Raw genomic sequence first — 19,698 nt, forward strand, 5'->3', positions numbered from 1 at the left:
CTCAATAGAAATCACATTTCTTGATTTCTTTTCTACTCAAATTGTACCAAAGTGATGCAAAATGTAAAAATAAAAATAACAGCTGAAATGAATACCCAGTATGAGCCTCATAAATACAGCTTAAAATCTCAGTGTAACAGACAGGAAGAAAAGAAGAGCAGGAAGAAAAGAGCAGTGATTCAAACCCCCATAAGAGATTGCACTAAAACACGGGGAAGTCTTTCCAATAGGGCAAGATCTTCACATGCCAGCAACAGCTGGTAAATGGAAGTGGGTAGGTGATTCTTCCCTGTAGTCAAATTCCATAAACAAATTAGGAAATTTCATATGCAATTACACAGCACCTGATGATCCCACTGTAATTTTTGTCTATTTTGGAAATCACTGAGAACAGTTTAAAGCTTTTAGATATATTTTTTACTACTATATTTGTATCTTAGTCATTTTTAGCTGATGCAGAGGTAAAGCTGCCACTTCTGCTTACTCATAGTTAAGCATCTGAGAGCAGGCTGTGCAATTGTATGCTCCTTTCTATCCCTGTCTGTCTGGAATGCAGTCTGTCCCCCTGGCCTAACCATGATTAACTGTTAAATCAGACACATTGATAACCACGGGTGGGTTTAACAATAGTTTCTGCTTAATTTGAAAAAGGCACCTATACAAGACCCCCCTTTTTATACATAGTGTCCTATAGATCGTACATTTCAGAAGCTCTACTGCATTTCGACAAAACATCTGCAGCAGAAGTGTTGTAGTGTCTTGGTATATTTATCCCTGCAGCACACATTCCAGATGTTATAGTCTCTCATTCTTTTATTTTTTCAGGTTGCAAAAGAATTTGGCTTCAGAAATAATGGTTTTTCTGTGTACATCAATAGAAATAGGACTGGTGAGATCACAGCATCTCCCAACAAGTCCCTCAACTTACTAAAAATCAAGTAAGTACTTAGCAAAAGACAAGCCACTGTTTGATTATAATAGGTTCTGCTGCTGTTTTGACAAGCCTGTCTCATTTCTCATCCATGTCTACCTGATAACTGGACAGAAATGTTCCTTATGTGGTGTCAGCTTTTCCATTTATGCCTAAAGCTGCCTGTGAAGCTTACTCTGTTAGAAGTAAGAGCTGTTGTTTAGTACTCTGTGTTGGGCTATAGCAGAGGTTCCTAAACTTATTTGGCCTACCACCCCCTTTTCAGAAAAAAAATTACTCAGCGCCCCCCTGGACATCTACCTTCAAGAAGTGGACAAAAAGATGCAGTTTGTGGATCTGCACGTGGATCGTTCCAGCCCACCTGGATCGTTCCAGCACCCCCCAGGGGGTGGTATTACCCACTTTGGGAACCAGTGGGCTATAGGAAATAAATTTTCTGTGCTTATTGCTCACAAAATTTTCTTTTTCCATCCACTGTGTGAGTGTGCAAAACTTGTAAATTAACTTGCCATTTCATAGCTAATAGAAGTGCTGGTCTCTTCAGAATAGCTTGAAATGTTATTGTTTAGTGTGTGCATGGTTCATAAAAAGGCAGGGACTTGTCAGCAAAACAGCATTCTGTGTGTCAGCAACTTTAGCATGAAACATGTTCAAGAGCAGCTTTCCCTGGTGATACTAGTCTGCTACTCATTCCCCACTGTTGTCAAAGCTACTTTCAAGAAGTATATGACTACTAATATAGGAAAGTTTCCAACTAGCCTTTTAATCTCCTGTATAGCAGGAGATTCCGTGTGCCTCGGTGTTTAGTCATGCCGGCCACATGACCACGGAAATGTCTTCGGACAGTGCTGGCTCTTCGGCTTTGAAACGGAGATGAGCACTGCAACCCTAGAGTCGGACTTGACTGGCTTTTGAGCAAGGGAAACCTTTACCTTATAGCACTTTGTCCTCTTTTTTAAATCCAGCCTTGATAAAAGTTCTCTTTTTGCTTCTTCTATTGTACAGAGGCAACCCCCCTATATCCTTTAGGTTCTTCAGTCATCTCCTCTGTTGTTATGAGTGGAAAGGTTAGTCCTGATGGGTGTAGATGGCTTATCAACTTGCTATTGAATCAGTCTTCCCTCTTATGGCTGGTCTTATAGCAGGCTGATAATTATGGATGAGGAGGAAGAAGAAAAGATATTTAGCAGTAAAGTTCAGAAACTTGTCACCCTTTACTTGACATCTCTGTTCTTCTCCTGACTGGGGAGTGGAGGGAGGACAGCATTTCAGTGATGTTGCCATACTTGTTCATTGGAATGGATTGTCACAGAATAAATGCTTATTTAAAAAGTACCAGTGTTGATTGCTTTGAGGTAGAAAGAAATGACACCAGCAACCAGAAGATTATATTTGTGTTGCTGAAATAATATACAATGATAATGTTGCACTATTTTACTCCTGTAGAGTGATATCTCAGAATAAAAGTGGCATTCATCAACTGTAATAGTTGTTTGATCATGTCTTTTGTCTCCTCTTGTAGACATGGAGATATGTTGTTCCTCTTTCCTTCAAGCCCTGCTGGTTCTTCCTCTGAGAACATGGATACCTCATTGTCTCAAGGAACACGCCACATAGGTGTTCCCCAGGTGGTAGAAGATGACATTGACCAGTACCTAATAAAACAAGATGGGAAGATTTACAGGAACAGAGACCAGCAACTGTAAATACTATTGTGTTTTGCTCTCTGGACTTTATGGAACAGAAGCTCTCAAAGTTTCATAGCTTTTCTTTACACTGGCAGGTTTGCAGTTTGTGCCTCCTCTTACACACTGTTGTTAAGCAAATGTACCAGATGAAGGTGGTTCACCAGGCAGGACTCTTTTCCTTGACCCAGGGGAAAATGAATTATGTGACTGGTGTGGGACTAGATGGATATGCTGCCTACTTCAGAGTTTCTGGGTGGGGGACAGAACCTAGCCTGTGTTCATCCCAAACTGTAACATACCACAGAGACTATATTACCAGAGAGCCTGTGCAATCCTAAACAGAGTTACTCCTGCCTGAACACATTAACTTCAGTGGATGTAATGTAGGGTAACTGTGCATAGGATTGCACCCAGACAATTCTTCTAAAATTCTCACAAATTCTCACAAAAGAAAGCAGTTTCAGAAAGTAGTTTCACAATTCTGCCTTGGCTCTAACCGTTGGCTTGTTCCTCCATACAGTATGCTTCTTGATTATTGTCTTGTCCTTCATGTTTCATAACTCTGGCTCCCCCTTTTTCTAACACCTAACTGTTGGTTGCATACTGGTTTCTAGGAGGTAAAGGTAGGTCCTGGGTCTGGAAGAATTTAAGACTGCTGTTCTAGGGATAGTAGACATAAATAATGATGGCAAGTTCTGGGTTCCAAACCTCTTTTCAGTCAGTCCTGCAGCTAGATATAAGAACCAGCAAGTAACATACCGCAGGTTTTATTTGCCCCTGTACATGGAACTTCTTAACCTGTTTCAGTGGCATTGTTGCCTTATCCAAAAAGTATTTGTATTTTGGGGTACAATAAGATGGCTGGGCTTGCTGATGGTGAAGTAGAAGTGGAAAAACAAACTCAGTTACAGAGAGACGTTTAGTCCTAAGAACAATGGAAGGCGGTATCAAAGACAGTATGGAAGTGAAATCTTGTAAATTAAGCAGCAGGTACTATGATTCTGGATTTTCTGCCTGGTTTTTGTATTGCTGTTCTTTGTGCGTCTCCTTATCCTTTTGTGAATTGAAATGACTGCCTATCTTTGCAGGGACATCACAAGGTTTAGGGTTTGTCAGTTACATTGAGTCTCCAACCCAGGATTGCTCTTGTTAAGCACAATTTCCTTTCAGAAAGGTTTAAAGAAGTTTCAAAGGGACAAATCTCATTGGTATAGTGAAAATGTCCTAGAGTTTGGCATGTGTCTGCTAAAGGGGCATTATAAATATCTGATGTTCATTTTAATAATCAGTTTTGAGAGTACTACTTCTAGAAATATTCCCTGAGTCTGATTTAAGCTTTTAAAAATACACTGTTTATCTTAAAATTTAATAGTTCCATCTTGCTCCTTTACATGGCGTTTCCATGCGTATGAAAAATCGCTTTGGTTGAGAGGGAGATCAGAAAGCAAGAGCCTTTGGCCACTGAAGTGTAATCTTGACTTTTCAAATAAGAACTTCACGGATTAAAAATTGTCCTTATTAAAGTCATCAAAAACAAAAGTTGTTGCTGCTTTGTTAACAGCAGTGAGTAAATCTTGGTGCATATATCCCAATCTAGTTCCTAGCCATTTTGTTGTTATTGTAGAGAATGGCACACTAATATTTTGAAAGGAAGGAATCAACAGTGGGTCAAAACAAAGAGTGGGGGTAGTTATGTTGCAGGATAGAAATTGGGCTTTCTGAATCCTTGCCCATCTACTGTAACATGTGAAGTGAAGCCAGGAAGGGTATTGCAAACAGATGTTTAGTATTGCAGCTTCATCATATTAAATAACGTGTTCTTTATTGTCCTTAAACAACTGGTAGTGGAACAGAATGATGTGGACTTTTTCTTCAAAAGGAACCCTTTTGAAGGATAAATTTATAAATTTATGCATTGTAAAGAACTATTGTACCTTAATTTAACACTGTGGGCAAGTTTACAGCTGGGTGGAAAGTGATAGATATGTTAGTGTCTGATCACAGTGTTCTTTTAAAAAATTGATTTACTGGTACTTTGCTAATACATTATTTTCCTTGTTACTTCGTTCTGTTCATGCCAAATTCCTGAATTGTATAAAACTATACATTTTAGCAAGTACTAATTCTTGTTTCTCTTGGCACAGATGTCGACATGGCCCATTGGGTAAATGTGTGCACTGTGTACCATTAGAGGTAAAGAGTTAAACAAAAGGCTGTTGTGTTAGTTAGCAATTGAGAGGATGCTGCTGAAACATGAATGTGTCCTGCCTGTGCTGACAATGGCCAAAGAGGCTAAATATGTCCCTTAGATACATCTGTCTGGAGCATCAGGCTTCTGACATCTGTTTTCCCTGCAGTAATGGATTTAACAGGATATACTTCTAAAGGTTCAAGCAAAGCTGTATGTATGCATTTTGTACCACCCACTTTCATTGTGGCTCTCCCTCTGCTTTAGAACTTCATCCAAGAACCATTCTTGTGTATTTTGATAGTTTGAGCTTTTTAAAAACGATTTTGTGCAGTGAGGATCCTCTGAAAGGCCTTTTCAGTTGTGTGCAGATTCTTCTTTTTTTTAGCCTGGGCCAGAATTTTCCCATTATGTTTGATCAGCTAGCCTTCAGCTCTGCCATCTTTTTTTTTTTTTTAAAGACTATTATAATACCCATGAGGCAGGCTGGGTTTCTGAAGCCATTTTGAGCAAGGCTAAAAATGCCATACTGTGCAAAAAGAAGAAAAGCTTCTCTGTTACTCTCAAAGTAGTAACTGCTGTGGAAAAGAGCACAAAGCTTCCTAATTGTTTCCACACTGAATGCCAGCAGAGAGTTCATATGAAAACATCCATTTGTTCAGTGATCAATATATTATCAAGCAGGTGTCTGACCTGGTTTTCCTTTGTGTATGTGGGTTTTTGGCAGCCTTTTGATGAAGATTATTTAAACCATCTGGAACCTCCTGTGAAGCATATGTCTTTCCATGCCTACATCAGGAAGCTGACCGGAGGCGCAGACAAGTATGAAACTTGTTCAGTTTCTTTGGGGGATCTCTGTACAGGTGATGGAACAAAATTTGGGTAAACTAGAGGCCTATTTACAGGACAAAAACAAATTTGCTTCAAATAGTAGCAAGGTCATAACTTAAAAACTAATTTGGCAGATGATGAGAAGAGTGAGAACTTCATAGTTATTTTTCTCACTTAATTGGTACATCTTACTCCCCCCCCGTTTATTTATTTAATTAAATTTCTATCCTGCTCTTTCCTGCATTGCAGGGGTCAGAGTAGGGTACAACAGTAGGTATATACAATAGATATAAAACGTAATCTACACAATATTAAAACAACTCACATCATGGCAATAAGATACAAGTTGACGAGTGCTCTCAAAAACTTTCAGTGCGTGTACCCATAGGCGAAAACCAGATACTGAGCAAGTGGCAGAAAAGCAGCAACAGTCGCACCAAATAAATAGTGCAAGACCAAGTAAGGGAGGCCAATATAGTGAGATCTCCACCATCTCAGCCATAAGCCTAGCAGAACATCTCCATTTTACAGACCCTGTGGGATTGCAACAAGTCCCGCAGGGCCCTGATCTCACTTAGGAGAGTGTTCCACCAGGCTGGGGCAAGACCCGAAAAGGCTCTGGCTCTGGTCGAGGCCAGGGACCAGCAGTAGATGTTGATCTGTGGAGTATAAAACTTTTCAAGGGACATAAGGCGAGAAGGTCGTGCAGATATGTTGGTCCCAGACCACAAAGGGGTTTAAAGGTTAGTACCATAATCTTGAAGGAGCTGCAGTGGCTCAAGTGGTTAAGACGCTGAACTGCAGGCTGTGGAAGGTCAGTAGTTCAGCAGTTCGAGACCCGGGTGCCGCATGACGGAGTGAGCTCCTGTCTCTAGTTCCAGCTCCTGCCAACCTAGCGGTTCGAAAGCAAGAAATTGCAAGTAGATAAATAGGTACCACTTCAGTGGGACGTTAACAGCGTCCCGTGCGCCTTGGTGTTTAGTCATGCCGGCCACATGACCATGGAAACTTCTTCGGACAGCACTGGCTCTTCGGCTTTGAAATGGAGATGAGCACCGCAACCCTAGAGCCGGACTTGACTGGCTTTTGAGCAAGGGAACCTTTACCTTTACCTTTTTACCATAATCTTGAACTTGATCCGGTATTCAACTGGGAGCCAGTGCAGCTGGTGGAGCACTAGTTGTATATGGGCTCTTAAAGGTATCCCAGTAAGGACTCATGCTGCTGCATTGTGGACCAGCTGAAGTTTCCTGGTCATTCTCAAGGGCATCCCCATGTAGAGCAATTTACAGTAGTCGAGACTGGAGGTGACCATTGTATGGATCACCATGGCTTTCCCCCAAACCAGGATCTCAGACTGATGCATAGCAGCATTAGCAAAGAGGGTAGCATTTATTTCAGTCAGTGATTTGTCATCTCATCAGTACTGCAAAACTGAAAGCCTCTCCTTTAACACCCTAGCTCAGAAGCTTAACCGTTCCCCTTCATTGCATTAGGAGTTCACAGAACACTATGCCGTACCTGAAGGTGTACCTATTTTATTAGTGCTTTCCTATTGTAAGGGCTTTGACCTGGAAAAAAAGATGGATGAAAGTCAGCCACTTGCCAAATAACCATGTTGTTGATTTTTTTCATCATCAACATCAGTTATAGTTTCTATGTTGTTGAATCCAGTAGAATTGTTACTGCCTGTCTGATGTTTTTGTTAAGACCAGCATTCACAGAGGATATAGGCAGGTTGCCATCAGAAATCCGTTGCTGGTTTTGCTCCCAGATTTCTACTCTAATCTGATGTCTGCCCTACGCTGTAGTAGAGGAATTTGTTTTGTCTTTTTGAAAAATAAATCTTTGAGCATTTAGAATATGGCATGATCTTTTTTGTTTGTTTTAGGGGGAAGTTTGTTGCCCTTGAAAACATTAGCTGCAAGATTAAATCTGGGTGTGAGGGACATCCTCCGTGGCCAGAAGGCATATGTACGAAGTGCCAGCCCAGCGCCATCACACTCAACAGGCAGGTGAGATCAACATCAGCCACATGTTCTTTGACTCTCTTTTTGGAAACAAGTGGCTAGCTTGGATTTGGCAGGGTTTTTCCTTGGGCAGTCTCTTGGTAAACAACTTACATAGAGACTGAAGTATGGTTCAACAGTTTCCTTGTGAATGAGAGGACATCTGCTTGGGGCACATGCTAGAGAGCAGTTTTCACTTATTCGTAACCACCTGCTTAGATTTCTGTAATACGCTCACCAAGGCTTGGGGGATTGAGATGAAGGCCAAATTAGCAGCTGGTGAAATGGGGTTCTGGGTGTGATTCCCTTAGTCTTCCTGCAAGGCACACTTGGTTTGGAACATAAGAGATGTTGTGGTTTGAGGCAGGGTAGAATAGTCAGATGAAGGGGGCAAACTAGTTCCCATTCTTTTCTCTTTTGAGGAATTTCTGACTCTGATCAATGGCACATACGTACACATTTGGAAAGTCTGTAGGCAGAGAAAAAGCATGTGACTGTGGGATAGAATGACATTTAGAAGGAACCTAGCTGAAGTTCAGATGTCACTGTGTTTAAACTTTCCTGAGTCTCATCTTGGCTTGATAAACTGTTATGTTTTTTTCATGTGGCAGAAATACAGGCATGTGGATAACATCATGTTTGAGAACCATACAATTGCAGATCGTTTCTTAGACTTCTGGAGAAAAACAGGAAACCAGCATTTTGGATACCTCTATGGGAGATACACAGAACACAAAGACATCCCTCTAGGTATTCGAGCTGAGGTTGCTGCCATCTATGAACCACCTCAGGTAATGGCTTCTCTGTTCTAGAAAGCTGTCCTGTTTAGAAATGTGGGAAGTTGAATGTTCATTAGCACATGATGATTTTGAAATGAAAAGTGTCATTACCATACTCTTATACTGAATTGCTGCTGTGGCAGTGAAGCGGTACTACAAACAGTGTGCATGTGTTGGTTTACAAGTAGAGAGGCAGGTCAGGAACTTTGTTACAGCATGCTCCTATGTAGGTATATCCTACTGAACTTAAGGGGCTTTACTCTCAATGTGTAACTCTGAATTGGATCATGACATTTACCTGTTTCATGCTACAGGAAGGATAGAAAACTTTCAGCAGTGTGCCCCCCTCCCTTTCCACTGACATTATTCTGTCAGGTCATCAGCATTTGCAGCTATTTTCCCCAGCACCACCTTCTGTCATGTGAGCCAGTGACAGTGCAAAATGGCTTCTTTACAGAGTCAGCTGACTGAACTGCAGTGACTGAGGACTGGATTGGTTAATGATGGTGCGGGGGCACAGCAGTGGCTTCTTCTTTCCCTTCCGGACAGAGTGCAAAGTGATGGTAGCTCGGGTTACATTTAAGCTGAGATCCTGTACCCAGAGTCTGTGGGACTGGTTTCCAAGTAAATATGCTAGTTAGGAATATATCTGTGGAAACTTCACCAGGCAACACACTAGCTTCAGGTCTCTTTTCAGTTGTGATGTTAATGCAGCTGTTCATAGGAACACACTGGAAGTGTAAAACTCAAAGTATTTTGATCACACATTGTCATACTTTATTTTAACGACCCCCCCCTCCCCTCTGCCATGTACCTTTGCCAACGGTGGCTAATGTAGACCATGACAACCTCAAATAACCTTTAGGCACTGCAAAAAAAAAAAGGTGACCGAGGACACATGAGTGACTTGTCTTCCTCATTTCACAACAGCCAGCAAAGCTCCCTGTTCCAGTATGCTGTCCTCTGCTGGGAGCAGTCCCTGGTGGCATGAGGGGAGCCTGTGTGTTTGCAGCCCTTGCAGTTTTGGAGCTGTGGGTGCCATTTTGGTTTTTCCTGCGCGAGAGTGGATGGTTGGGACCTTGCCCAGCTCCCTACTTTGTACACAGATGTATACTCATAGTGTAACAGTTAAAGGCTTTGAGACTGCCATTGGCCAGAATGTGTTGGGTGGTTGACACAAGTCATAGTGTCTCTGCCTGAGCCTCCCCACTTCCACTGATGTTTGGAGAAAACTGGCCTACCTTACAGACTTATTGTAAAAGTCATTGACCGAACATATGTGAAGTGACTAGAGCAGTTGAAATACACTAATATAAATGCTGAGACAGTATCAAGCGAAGTGAGCAGCTAACATGCTATGTGGAAGCAAACCCACAGTTGACAGTAAGGATATGCCCAGCCCTTCCCAGCTGTCTCTGATGAGTGTATCTGTATGATGCACACAGCTTCAAAACTAGTTAGTCACATTTTTTAAAAGTATTTGATCATTTTTTGATCCAAACTGCACCTAAAGTATACAATGCAGAAAGAAGGCCTTGTGTACTACTTGTAAATGAGAATGGACTGTGATTCTTTTAAAAAGTAAGATCACTTTAAGTCACTAGGTGGCACTACTCACTGAGTCCTCTTCCTGCAAGATAAAATTGAGTGTTGTAGTTGAAATGAATGTTCAGAAAAAACATAATGCTAGATTTCACAGCAGTTACGGTGACGAGAAGTAGGATTTTATGCAGGTTGAGGTAGGCTGACATGGTGTAATCCAGTGAGATGTGTTCTTGTAGTTAAACTAGTTAACGTCCTCTTTTATTGTGGACTAATTAATACTCTCTAATGAGTACTGCATCTAGCCAAGAGCTCAACAAGTCCCAGGTGCACAGGTCACCATGATAATTTTAAAAATTCATTGAGGCACCTGGTACTTTTTTTTACAAAAGTACACCTTTTGTCTCTTAATTTGGCCACTGTTGGTGATAGCTCTTACTCATTCTTCTTCATTCCATCTCTGTGGCCATACTGGGAAAGACTCAACTAGCTGCCATTCCTGTAACAATGAGGGTAGAGGGGACCTTTCCAATTACAGCTGAAGAGATGAGTGCACAAGAGATGCTGGGAACACTGGCACCCAAGCAAGAGACAAGCCCCCCTCCCCCGCTTGGATCTTGCAGAACGTTTCTGTTAATGAAAAGGGTTATCTTCTGTAGATTGGCATTCCTTGCTTCTTCAAAAGGAATAGAGGGCTCTCAGGAATAGCATGGGGAAAACTGGAGGTCTACAGTGGAAAAGGGGAATCAGCAAAAATTGACCTTCCCTTCTGTTTGCAGATATCCTCCACAGGATCCACATTTTTGTCTCTTAGCCCAGCCAACTAAAAAGAGGGATTTGGCTAGCTTTGGAAAGGTCCACCCTGTCCTGATTTGGGGGGGAGTGCAGCAAAGATATTCATGGCATGAAAAAGCATGATGTGACATTCATATTGCATTAATGTGCCACAGGGCTCTTTTTGTAGCAGGAACTCCCCTATAAGAAGAGCTCTGTAAGCTCTTGGAGTATTGGCTACATTAGGGGTGTGTCGCCTAATATGCAAGGAGTTCCTGCTACAAAAAGAGCCCTGAATTCTGAAGCCTGAGAGTAAATTCATGGATGCTAAAGCTCCTTGGACATATTTCTAAGCTAACCCCTAGGTTCTACTTGATATTTTCTTCAAAAATTGGTGTTTTTGTGCTGGGTTAGAAGTTAACTTTTTGTTGTACTGATGACAACTAGGATTACTCCTGTATTTATATTCTTCAGCACTTTTGTCATAGCATTAATAAAATGACAAGAAAAGGTTTTGTAACAACCATAATTAGAAAAAATAGTAATTAAAATATAAAACCCTGAAGGCTGAAAAATGCATCTGGCTCCTAAATTATTTGGCTGGTTTCAGCTCCAAAGAAAACTTGTTAAGGCCTCATCTCTCCTAATTGAATAGTAGTTGAATTTAGTTAAATCATCTGTTTTATAAGGTCATGGGGAGAGGGGATTGGATGGCTGTATGGATGGCTACAGCTGGAAAGGGGGGGGGAGCCAGGGGAGAGGGGCCTGGGCTTGGCCGCAAAGGATGCTGGGGGAGGCTTGCAGCTATATAAGGATGACCCAGAGAGTGGAACAACAGCCAGGGAAGGTGGGGGATTGGGATGAGTTTAAATCCCCCTCATCTCCAATTCTGGGGCCAAAGGGGGCAGACAGGCTCTAGGCAGCCAAGCCTTGCCAGTGGAGGGCAGAGGAGTGTGTGCCAGGTAGGGATCCCACTGTTAGGATCAGCAGTGTTCCCTCTAAGCTGAGTTAGTGTGAGCTAGCTCACAGTTTTTTAGCCTCCGGCTCACACATTTTTGTCTTAGCTCAGAAAGGCTGGCTCCAGAGCAAACTAATTTATGCAGTAGCCAAATTACTTGCTCACAACTTTAATGCCAGTAGCTCACAAAGTAGAATTTTTGCTCACAAGACTCCACAGCTTAGAAGGGAACATTCAGCACCCTGCCTGCATTTCTCTGCATTGTGTTAGCCAAACTGCTTTATGTACAGCAGATGGCAACTAAATTTAACGTAAGTTCTTGCCAAAGTTTACGGAAGTCCAAATCCACCCCAGGTAGGTCCCAGTGAGAGAGAGACGAGACTGGTGTTTTCCAAAACAATTTGTCTTTTACTGAATAATATCAAAATCACATACACACAAAACAGAATCACTCACACTTAGGGCTGCCAAGTCCCCCGGGGAGCGGATAATCCCCCGCTTTGGAGGCCTGATTTCCGCCGCCACGGAATCGGGCCCTGGGGGGAACCCCACCCCTGCGTGCACGTCAGCCGGATGTGACGTGATGACGCCGGGCACGCTGGGGGCGGGGCCACAGCCATCACAGCCAAATGGCTGTGGCCCCGCCCCCAGCGTGCCCGGACTTAGGAGGTAGGTTGGTATACGTTCATACTTATCTTTCCTGAAGCCTTGTCTGATGCAATGAAGAATCGAGGGGTGAGAAAATAAGACCTAGGGATGTTTCTAATTCACACCTGCTAGAATCAGCCAGCAAAGTGTGGACCTCTTTGGCTGCGCACACCAAGAGATCAGAAATAGACAATAGGGTTGTTTGATAGAAAGCTGGACTTTAGGAGTAGAAAGCAGACAGGGGATGTTGAAGGGGATTGCGGCTAGCAAAGACCCATCACATGATCCCTGCTTTTTATAGTTGAATCTCCAGGTGGGTGGCAACCTTGCCATTCTGTAAACCCATCTACTTGCAAGTCCATCCCATAACCTCAATCATCGGTGCATGTAATAAGGGGCAGGTACCCTAGGGGTGTGGACAATATTTGAAACTCTAAACTCTAACTCATGGAAAGCCATCTGGTCAGGTGTGAAGTTCTGGCATCCTGTATCTCCCTTGATGTGCAGATAGATCTTGGCTTTCCCAGGCAAACAAGGCACCATCCAACAGGAAATGGCAATTCAGATCCATATACTGCGTGACATCAGGTCCTTCAGCAATGGGGGAATTTCCTCTCCTTGGTTGTTGTTTCTGCTAACAATGGCGAAATGTGCTTCTCTTTCCCATAAGGCTCTGAGCTGAATGTGTTTACCAGCCTCATTAACATAAAATGCAGGCAAGTGTCCTCTCTGTGAAATCTCTCACAATAGGTAATGCAAGCAGCTTTCTCCATGCCTATGGGTATACATGTGTGTGCACAGTTCATATAGTGTGTGTGTCAGCAGATATAGAATCACAAACAGAAAATATCAATCTCTTTCTCAACAATTGTCCTTACTGGTGACCACCCTTGCTGTTCATTTTATTTTGGTTTATTTGCCCCTTTTAACTTCAGATTGTACACCATGTACACCATGTTTCCCCCTTGCAGTGAAGGGTACTAAATTGTAGTCCATGAGTTTTTTCAAAGAATATAAGGCTGTGATCCTTCTTAATTTGATTCTAGTGCCCTGGTGTCCCTTTGTCTTAAAGTTCAGCATTGGCCTCCTGTGCCCTTTACAGTGTTGATGGGCATCTCCTGCAACAGACATGGGAGAGGGGTTCTAGTTGGTTTTGCCTGATATGTTTAGCCACCAGTTAGCTGCTGCTTGCTTTGTTTATAATGTATATAATTTTATTTATTTATAATGTATAATAAATGCATTATTTTATTTATTTATAAATAAATACTTTATTTATAATGTCTAATGTCAGGCAATTTGAGATGTACCGGCAAAAGTATTCCATTATAACACACACTCAGGATCATGACTTTCTGTTAAGTTGCAAAGTAAACTTACATCAGCCCCCTTAAGCCTTCTGCACAGCAGGAAGTGTTGATGACTTTTGATCTTTTGCCAGTTTCAGTGTGTTTTGATACTGTATCATGATGTGGTGAATAGAAATGGCCCTGCAGCAGTGTGTGTGTTTGTATGTATATGGGGGGTAGAGTGCATTGTCCCCTGGCTTCCTTGCTATTATGTGAATTATCAGAGCTTGTTCTAAAATAGGTGATGTTTAACGCTGCTCATAAGCTTTGGAACTGACAAAATTGATTTTATTTATCTGCTGTGCAGAAGGCTTAAGGGGGCTGATGTAAGTTTACTGTGTCATTGGAACCTCCAGATCCTTAGGCAGTTACCACTGATCCTACTGCATTGAGAAGTAAGAGTGGGGCGGCAGCATTGACAACTCTGACAAGTTGCCTCAATGCCACTCAAGCAGCCACAAGGATTGGGTGCTCCCCCAGTGACAGCCCCACAGATCTGGACCTTCCATCAGATGTGCATCCTCCTGAACAGCTTCTTTTCCTCCTCCATCCTGGAAATGCATCATCATTAAGACAGTGGGCAAGTGAACACCCTCAGTAGAGGTGATACATACTTGCTTGCTGAACAAGAGTTGCAGCAGGCAGAGGTGGCTTCTGCTGATCACACTGTCTCCCTGGGTGGTGGATGAGTAGATGATGCCCAGGAAGGCAGACACTGACCAGTTCCCACCTCAGCTATAACTCCCATGGCATTGGCATTATCACTGGCTGCTGCTCCCTGCCACCTGCTCGCTCACTGTCTTGGACAGTGGCTGGGAGACTCCTCTTCCTTGTTGGATGGCTGTTGGGATCATTCCTCACTTTCCTGTCTCTGCTGGCTGCTTGCTGGGAGGGGGTGTTGAGAGACAGGCTGTTGCCAGTGGGGGGAGCAAAGGCTCATAGTGCTGCTGCTTGCCCTCCTGTTCCAAGCGGTAAAAGGGAGGAGGATCAAAATCAGTGGCTGCAGAGTAGGGAGGAGTTGTTGTTCAGTCGCACAGTCGAGTCCGACTCTTCACGACCCCATGGACCACATCATGCCAGGCCCTCCTGTCTTCTGTTGTGCTCCAGAGTTTGTTTAATTTCATGTTTGTTGCCTCGTAGAGTAGGGAGACATCCCACTAATTTGAGGGAAGACGTGTGTTTTGGGTTTGTGTGTGTGTGGAATACCAGAAGTTGTTTTGTCAGGTGTCCCTAAGCACCTGGAGTTGGCCATCTTTAATGCCTCAATTAGGAATGAGAGACAGAAAAGCCTTAAATCAAGTGATGGAATTCTGAGGTGGTAGAATGGATGGTTCTAATTTAGACAGCAGATGCGATCATATTCTTTCACGTTTTGGTTTGTAAAAACTCCCTGGAAGTATGAAACCAGCAGACAAGGAATGAGCTGGGCTAGTACCTTTCTCCCTGATACGCGCTCTTTATTTTCAGGGAGTTTTTCTATTCTCCACCAGCAGCCATACAGTCCATTCTGCCTCATCCAGATTGTACCACCTCATTTTGATGCGTTTGTAGCTCAGGTCTAGCAAGTAAAGAAGCTGACTTTCTTTTTTCCACTTGGGATATACAGAGAGAAATTCTGCCCCTTGTGGTACCTGATACTCTGCAATCTAGATAGAAGCCTGAGCATTTTCCTGGAATTCAGCTCTGAGCATACTTCCATGCTTTACAGAGTCAGGCCACTGGTGCATGCTCACCTAGTATGTGACTGGCTGTAACTCTGCTTGATCTCAGACAGCCCTTTTCTCAGCTTTTTTATTTGCAGATCATGGGAATGGAGTCTGGGGTGATCTGCATGCAAAGTGTGTGCTTGACCACTTTTGCCTCTTCCTGTAAACCTATCGCTGATTTCTTAATAACTTAGGAAATCAGTTAATTACAGGCAAGAGGACTATGGATTGGAGGGTCGCTTTGTTAAACTTGATTGTTAACTTGCCACATATTCAAGCTGACATATAAAAACATTCCTGGGCTCCCTGCATAGGTCAACCATGCCTCTAATTTTCAGTGTCAAATACTGAACTCAATTTGTAAAGGATTTTGGGTTTTTTCTTGTGCTAGAAGATTTCACTACCAGGGCAAAATAAAAGCTTCTTGAAAGGAGGAGGTGGGGTGCAACTGATTCTGGCTCATTGTTTGGTTCTCAATAAATATTACTTGAAGTAGTAATAAATCGCCTTTTTGTTGTGTTGTACATGCTAATGCAGCTACAGTGAATAGGGCACAGCATCACGTTTATCCCAATTGCTTTGATATTGTCTGTTACAGTGTTTAAAATGAGACGTTCTGTTTTTATCAGGATGCTAACGATTCTTTGTGAACTAGTCCATTTAATATGTTTCTCTTTTCAGATTGGTACGCAAAACAGTCTTGAGCTTCTGGAAGACTCTAAGGCAGAAATTGTGGATGAGATTGCTGCCAAGCTTGGCCTAACAAAGGTAGCAAAACATGTTTGGATCGACATAATTTGGGATAGTCTTAATGTGCTGGGCTAATGGGAATCTTTTTTGGCACAACTGTTCTTCAGTCGTTAACATCAGATTAACATATGAGATATACAGTTTAATTCATTGATCATGTCTGATACAGATAGAGTGATGCAATCTGCCTTGAGTCTCAGTGAAAAATACAGGTGATATATGAAGTAAACAGGGAAATGGCTGAGAAGCTAAATGCATTTTTTGCCTCTGTCTTCACTGTGGAAGATGAGAAGTGCTTGCCTACTCCAGAACCACTGATTTCAGGAGGGGTGTTGAAAGACCTGAGTCAGATTGAGGTACGTCGATACCGGGTAAATTGGTGGAAACCATTATTAAGGAAAGAATTAGTAGGCACATAGATGAACAAAACCTATTGAGGCAGACTCAACATGGGTTCTGTAAGGGAAGATCTTGTCTCACTAACCTGTTAGTGTTCTTTGAGGGGGTGAACAAACATGTGGACAAGGGGGATCCAATAGATATTATTTACCTTGACTTCCAGAAAGCTTTTGATAAAGTTCCTCATCAAAGGCTCCTAAGTAAGCTCAAAAATCATGGGATAGAAGGACAAGTCCTTTTATGGATCAAAAACTGGCTAGTTCATAGAAAACAGAGAGTGAGTGTAGGTGGGCAATTTTCTCAGTGGAGGGTGGTAAGCAGTGGGGTACCGCAGGGATCAGTACTTGGTCCACTGCTTTTTAACTTGTTCATTAATGATTTGGAGATGGGAGTAAGCAGTGAAGTGGCTAAATTTGCGGATGATACAAAGTTGTTCGGGGTGGTGAAAACCAGTGAGGATTGTGAGGCACTCCAAGGGGATCTGTCAAGGATGGGCGAGTGGGCGTCAACATGGCAAATGGGGTTCAATGTGGCCAAGTGCAAGGTGATGCACATTGGAGCCAAAAATCCTAAATATAAATACACATTGATGGGGTCTGAACTGGCTGAGACTGAGCAAGAGAGAGATCTTGGAGTTGTAGTAGATAACTCACTGAAGATGTCGAGACAGTGTGTGACTGCAATAAAGAAGGCCAATGCTATGCTGGGGATTATTAGGAAGGGTATTGTAAACAGATCAGCCAATATCATAATGCCGCTATATAAATCAATGGTGCGACCTCATTTGGAATACTGTGTGCAGTTCTGGTCACCACACCTTAAAAAGGATATTATAGCTTTGGAAAAAGTGCAGAAAAGGGCAACTCGAATGATAAAAGGGTTGGAACACTTTCCCTATGAGGAAAGGTTAAAGCGCTTAGGGCTCTTTAGCAAAGAGAAACGACGACTGAGGGGAGACATGATTGAGGTTTATAAGATTATGCATGGGATAGAGCAGGTAGAGAAAGAGGTACTTTTCTCCCTTTCTCAGAATACATGAACTCGTGGGCACTCAATGAAATTGCTGAGTGGTCGGGTTAGAACGGATAAAAGGAAGTACTTCTTCACCCAAAGAGTGATTAACACACGGAATTCACTGCCACAGGAAGTGGTGATGGCTACAAGCATGGACGGCTTCAAAAGGGAATTAGATAAGCATATGGAACAGAGGTCCATCAGTGGCTATTAGCCACAAGGTATAGGTTAGGGGCTCTGGGGCAAGTGATGCTCTGTCTTCTTGGTGCTTGGGGGGGTCAACAGTGGGAGGGCTTCTAATGTCCTGGCCCCACTGGTGGACCTCCTGATGGCACTGGTATTTCTGGCCACTGTGTGAAACAGAGTGTTGGACTGGATGGGTCTTTGGCCTGATCCAACATTGGCGTCTCTTATGTTCTCATGTTATGTTCTTAAAATACAAATAATATAGAAATTTATTTTGCCCATAGCACTAAGAACTTATCAATAGACCCATCTTTGTGGATTTGATCAGGCTCCTTCTCAGTTTAGTGCAAAAGTAATGGTAGCAGGAATCCACAATTTGGAGAGCTTTGGTGTGTGCTTCAACTACTACTAGGGCTGTGCTTTTCTGATACGATTGGTATAGCACAGGTTTCAACACTAGGGTCTTGGCCTTTTTGTTTGCAACTGTCAATTGATTTACAATTATGCAGGTCATAGTGTCATGTGTGCTAATGCAGCTACAGTGAATGGGGCTCAGCAACTTGTTAACGCCAGTTCCTGTGACTTTGACTTTCAGATCCCAACATTATTGCTTGTTTGAAGGCGTTTGTATTGGCAAAATATAAGGCTTAGCTAGATTATTTTCTTTTTCTCTTAAAAGTTGAATGTTTTCAAGCCTATGCTGTACTGATAAGTAAAGCCAATACAAAAATAATATTAATTCATTTGGGGGTTTGTAGATACCTTAATGCAGGGGTGTCGAACTCATTTGTTATGAGGGCCAGATCTGACATAAATATCACTTTGTCAGACCGTGCCGTGTGTGCCATGAAATGTAACACAAGATATTGGAGATATAAACTTTGTAAAGATGATTTCAGATGCCAAATGGGAATAGGTGTGATTGGATTAGGTGTGATATATAGAGGCATGGAGATATCAGCATTGGTAATGAGACAGGAAACCTAGTTCTTAATTTGGTACAGGAGGATTCAGTCCAGGAGGATGCAAAGAATAAATGGAAATAAGTTTGAAGAAGTGAGCAGTGACGCACAAAAGCTCATACCCTACCACAATTTTGTTAGTCTTTAAAGGTGCTACTGGACTCTTAACTCTTTCTACCACTATTAGAAACCACAACATTAAAAAACCTGTGGGGGGACCTTTTAACCTTCCAGGACATTCAGTTGTTGACCTAAAAGTAGCAGTTCTATGACAAAGGAATTTCAAAGGGAGATTAGAAACAGAGACTGCTGAATTGCAACTGATTATGAAGCTCAAGACAATGTAGACTCTTGGACTGAATTGAGACCTAGGTTTCTTCTCTCATTACCAATGCCTGTTCTTGTCTTTTGGCATATGAAATCACTTCATTTTCCAAGATATAAGGACAAATGGACTCACATTCCATCTGTATCTGAGGAAGTGAGCAGTGATTCATGAAAGCTCATGCCCTTCCACAAATTGTGTTAGTCATTAAGGTGCTGCTGTACTCTTCCTCCCTTTCACTAATAAGGAATGCAAGTTGTGCTGTTAGGTTTCTCTCCCCCCCCCAATCTGTTAGAAACAGAAGGGGGGATCTCCAAGTACTATGGGATGGTCTCTCTCTCTCTCTCATGCCTGGAATAAAACATTTTTTGGTCTTAAACAGAGGCCTCTTCCCCCCCATACCTGGAATAAAATGTTTTTGGGTCTAAACACAGGACTCTTCCCCCCATACTTGGAATAAAACTTTTTTGGGTCTAAACACAGGGCTCTTCTCCCCCCATACCTGGAAATAAACGTTTTTGGGTCTAAACACAGGACTCCCCCCCCCCCAATACCTGGAATAAAACGTTTTTGGGTCTAAACACAGAACTCTTCCCCCCCATACCTGGAATAAAACATTTTTAGGACTAAACACAGGACTCCCCCCCCCCCAACCGCAG

The 19,698-nt window shown here is 42.5% G+C and overlaps 1 protein-coding gene across 1 annotated transcript in view; it reads left to right on the forward strand.

Moving 5' to 3' along the window:
* NPLOC4 (NPL4 homolog, ubiquitin recognition factor) overlaps positions 1–19,698 on the forward strand; it is a 71,411-nt gene that overhangs the window by 5,479 nt on the left and 46,234 nt on the right. The window contains exons 3-9 of the mRNA XM_015408849.1: positions 826–938; positions 2,454–2,633; positions 4,764–4,812; positions 5,535–5,629; positions 7,530–7,653; positions 8,259–8,438; positions 16,085–16,171. Of these exons, the coding sequence (XP_015264335.1) occupies positions 826–938; positions 2,454–2,633; positions 4,764–4,812; positions 5,535–5,629; positions 7,530–7,653; positions 8,259–8,438; positions 16,085–16,171 (828 nt within the window). The remainder of the gene's footprint in view (positions 1–825; positions 939–2,453; positions 2,634–4,763; positions 4,813–5,534; positions 5,630–7,529; positions 7,654–8,258; positions 8,439–16,084; positions 16,172–19,698) is intronic.

Source organism: Gekko japonicus, unplaced genomic scaffold (assembly GCF_001447785.1).
Source record: "Gekko japonicus isolate JY-2015 unplaced genomic scaffold, Gekko_japonicus_V1.1 scaffold57, whole genome shotgun sequence".
Lineage (NCBI taxonomy): Eukaryota > Metazoa > Chordata > Lepidosauria > Squamata > Gekkonidae > Gekko > Gekko japonicus.